The 4,247-nt window shown below is 48.8% G+C and overlaps 1 protein-coding gene across 1 annotated transcript; it reads right to left on the reverse strand.

Annotated features, from left to right (window-relative positions):
• Positions 1 to 282: 282 nt before the first annotated feature.
• On the reverse strand, positions 283 to 3,708 carry TCF4 (transcription factor 4; the record flags this gene model as incomplete). The annotated part of the gene is made up of 4 exons (XM_009573507.1): positions 283 to 310; positions 588 to 720; positions 1,203 to 1,432; positions 3,546 to 3,708. Coding segments are annotated over 4 exons (554 nt in total), but the record flags the coding sequence as incomplete, so codon positions are not given.
• Positions 3,709 to 4,247: the final 539 nt, after the last annotated feature.

Below are 4,247 nucleotides of genomic sequence, written 5' to 3' on the forward strand. Positions count from 1 at the left end.
TGTCCCACAGTGTGGAGAAGATTGCCATTCAGTCTCTAGGCTGTGCACTTACAGCTCGTAACATACTGCGTTAGACATTCTGCATGATATGTTAAAGAGAGTCGTCCCTCAAGTTGCACTTTTTGTTTGTTTTTTCTCGGTTTTAATAATCGGGAATGCTGAAATCTCTTGCGTCTGTGATTCTTAACTACTCAGACTTGTCTTATATTACAAAAAAGGGGTTAAGGAGAAGTGTTTATGTGGGTTTAAGATAATACAGCTGTTAAGGAAGTGGTCTCTTGCTTAAATGAAGAAATGTGGCAACTTGGACCTGTGGAAGAAGTAAAAAGTCTCATCAGTCAGGGAGAGTTGAGCGTGCGTCCCTACACCCTCCTCCAGCAGCCCGCCTGGACACTGCCTTGGAAATCAGGCGTGCTCGCAGGGCGACCCGAAAACCGATCTCTAAGGGGTGGGCCGGCGCCCCCCCCCCCGCGCGCAGCGCCCCGGGGGACGTCTGCCCCGGGCCGGGGGGCTGGACGGGGGTACCCCTCTGGGTGCGGGGCAGAAGGCCCCCAGGGCAGGGCTGAAAACAAACTTGCCTTTTCTACATCTGTCCCATGTGATTGGAGGCATCTCCCATCCCAGGGTGGGGTCCTGCCAGGGAAAGCGGAGGCGGATCTGAAGATACTTTCTCTTCTTCCCTTCTTTTCAGACACGCTGCCTTAGGATTCAGGTTTCTTTCTGTTGGGTTGAAGCAAAAGGCGATTTCAAATATTCACATTTTTACACCAGATTGGTCTGTTCGCAACACGGGCATTTAAAATAATTAACTGTCAGCTATTCGTTCCAGTCCTGCTACAGGAATTCAGCGGGCTGAAGCAGAGGATGCAGCTGAAATGCAGCACAACTCCACCCGCAAGCTCTGCAAATCCCTCCGTGTGCGCGCTTTGCTAAGGAGCAGCCAAGCTTAATACTGAATTTGGATCTGGCCAAAGAACGTAAAACGTGCCGAGGCTGCCCAGGCCCCACGCCAGCATCCCCAGTGCCGGAGCCGCAGGGGAACACAAGCACCCCGGGTGCTCAGAGGTGCCCGGCTGGCTCTGGGTGCCTCTCCCCCTGGCACTGCGTGCCCCCGGCCGGGCTTTCCCCAATCCAGAAAGGTGTGTTTGGCACAGCCCAAGCCCCGGAGGGATGCAAGGAGATACAGGAGGTGGCACACTGACCTCTGACTTGCTGCTCTAAGCTGAGGATGACAGCCACAGCCTGGTGTAAAATCAGGAGCTTGGTCTGGGGCTTGTCGCTCTTCAGATGGAGCTGCACCATCCGGCCCAACTCCTTGAAAGCCTCGTTGATGTCGCGGACGCGCAGGCGCTCCCGAGCGTTGTTGGCCATTCTCCTTTCCTTTTCCCTCTCGGCCTTCTGCTCCGGTGTCAGGTCTTCGTCATCATTATTGCTGGGAGACAAAAGGAATACATCATTTTCTAATGATGTGGAAAATAAGCAGTGCAAAAATTTTCAAAGGCTTTGTCCAAAACTAGGGCTACAACTCATGAGCAGACACCTTCCGAGCGATCCTTATTTGCTGTCCCTCTTCCACCAAACTTGCACAAAATTCAGTTCCCTTAAATTTTACACTGAGTAAAGCCCTGGTTTGTAATGAAGCTTTACATTCTGCAAGGCAGGACTTCCGATATTTTAAAGAAGCAAAAATACAGCTTTTTTTCAATATCGTATTTTATCACAGCCAATACTGCAACATTTTAAATTGTGGCAAATCTCCACTTATTGTCACCCTTTAACCCCAAGGGACACGGCGGTGGCTATCTGCACTGCTCCCATCTTTGCTGCCTGTGGGTTCGCCCCGGGAGCGAGGAGCTTGTCCCCAACCAGCGAGGGGACCTGCCCCGTCTCACGCCAGTGCTAGCACCCAAGTCCCACGGGCTCCGGCCCCTCAGCAGTAGCTTCCAAGCCAGGATGACAGCCGCGCATTTACACGCTTCCCTTTCAGCAGACCGTCACTCGGGTTTTGGAAGAAACTTTCTCCATCGCTGAGGGTGAGGATCCGCCATCCACCCAAGCCACGGGTGGTGGGTGTGGGCAGCACCCCAGTCCCTGCACGGAGCACCGAAACGCCCGTGGGCAAAGAGCCACGGAAGTAATTTACAGCTGCGAAGAGCCCTATGGTGAACTTCAGCATCCTTTCTGCAACAAAATTGCTTTCTATCCAGATAAAATGATGATTTTCAATTGAAAACACAGCCACTGGTGAGTCACTGGCACTATATAATTTGAATTGGTTATGCAAATGGAGTAATAAATTTTCAGCAGCTCTAACAACATGGATTTAGACATATAACTAAATATCAGGAGTAACCTTTTAAAGCTGCAAGCATGTTAAAAGCAAAAATGTTAGCCTACAAAAGCTTCAAAGCACATATAAATATGCATAAGCGACAGCATATTTGTTGAATTAACAAGAACTACGATCACCTCCCATCAGCATAAAGGTACTTTCTTCTTACCATATCGTAAACGCACATGAAAGCCTCACTTATACATATGGTAACTTCAACACATTTATTCAGAGAAAATCTCGAGTGTCATATATTTTCTCCAGTCTAAGAGACGTGAATGTAATTAACGTTTTGAAGATCAGTGAGCACTGGCCTGAGAGGTCCGAGTCTCGGCGCTCTCTTGGCGGCAGCACGTCTGCTCAGACGCTTCTTACCTCGGCTCAGTTTTTATACAGAGAACCAGGCGTGGAAGGAGAAACGGCAGAAGGACACTGCCACTCATCTTTAAAAAAATCCCCTGAGCAAAGCAGGGTCGTGCCTGGATTTCACCTTTATTGGGGTTTTTTGCTATAACAACTATCTGCAGTCCTGAGCTGTACCTCGGGCCCTGTGCTGACATGCAGGTGAAATTCAGGGGACAGGAGTAAAGCCTGTCCCTTGCTCAGGTTCACGTTGGCAGCACCCATAGGCATTGTTCACATTTACCATGGGCATGAGTTCCCAGATGATACGATCCAGCTACGCCTTCACTAGTACTTTCCAAAAATTTATAAAGAACAAGCCAAACAAGTAAAGACCTCTAAACCCTCCGCTTAAACCTAGGGAGCCCTAGAGATTTACAGAAATTGAGGACTGGGAATGATAAATCTATTTCAGAGGTAAAAGAAAACCATATGGTTTGTTAGTTCAGATGCAGGTGTGATCAGCTCTTAGGCACATTTTTAAAGAGATGAAAATCCATACTGTATTCCAATTTGCAAGCATAAGCAGAGAGGAATAACAGCCTAATTCACACATTTTAGCGTAATGCAATTTCTTTATAGATTGTGGAGAACTTGCTCAGTGTCCAAATTTGTGAATTGTTTGAATTTGAGGAAGTCCTGGAGTACAGGTACCAGAAAGGTACTCGGTACTGCCAGAATAGCCATCCCGTTCCACTTAGGCTGTGGTTTTACCTGCCAGGAAAAAAACTCATAGTTTCCTCCTGTTCTGTTCACTTCATCGAAATCCAGTAAAGGAATTAAATGAAGCGACACTATTATATACTGTTACCTAGATCTTGACCTAGTAATTGATTTGATATCCTTCTTGTCATCCTCTAGTTTCTTGTCCTCAGAAGACTTTGTGTCCTGGAGGTTTTCATCTCCCTCGTCGTCAGATTTGATTTCGGAGCTACCCGAAGAGACGCTCTGTCCTTGCAGTCCGGTTGGCATGCCTGCGAGAAAACACACAGACGAGCTGTCAGGCAGTGCTTAAGCCAACGTCTGAATGGTCTGGGTGTGTGTCCCCTGTCCCTGGCAAAGGGTGACCCGCAGCACAGCCCCAGCTGACTGCTGCAGAGCCAGGCGGCAGCTCCTGCAAACGGGTTTCAGCTGGGGCTCTGAGGTCTAGCTCTGCTCTGGGGAAGGTGGCACAGGACACCCAGCTGCTACTCCTGCTCTTCAACCACTACAGAACTTGTCCTTCAACTTAAAAAAAAAATCTTTAGTATGTCATTCTTGTAAAATAATCAAAATACCTTGGCTACAATGAATGAGCAAGACCTTGTAAGCCATCATAATAGTTTGGGCTCTTTCTGCCTTGCTTTAATGGGAAGATCAGCTGCCTCTAGGAACAACAACAAACCCCCGATGTCCTCTGGGTTCGGCTAGCTCCAGGCCTGCTTTGCAGCAACCCTGCAGAGGAGTCGGAGAGGCTTAGGACAGTGCAGCACATCTTGGGAGCCAAGGAGCGGCACCTGGTGCCGTCCTGCCC

The sequence above is a fragment of the Fulmarus glacialis genome, unplaced genomic scaffold (genome assembly GCF_000690835.1).
Source record: "Fulmarus glacialis isolate BGI_N327 unplaced genomic scaffold, ASM69083v1 scaffold27152, whole genome shotgun sequence".
NCBI lineage: Eukaryota > Metazoa > Chordata > Aves > Procellariiformes > Procellariidae > Fulmarus > Fulmarus glacialis.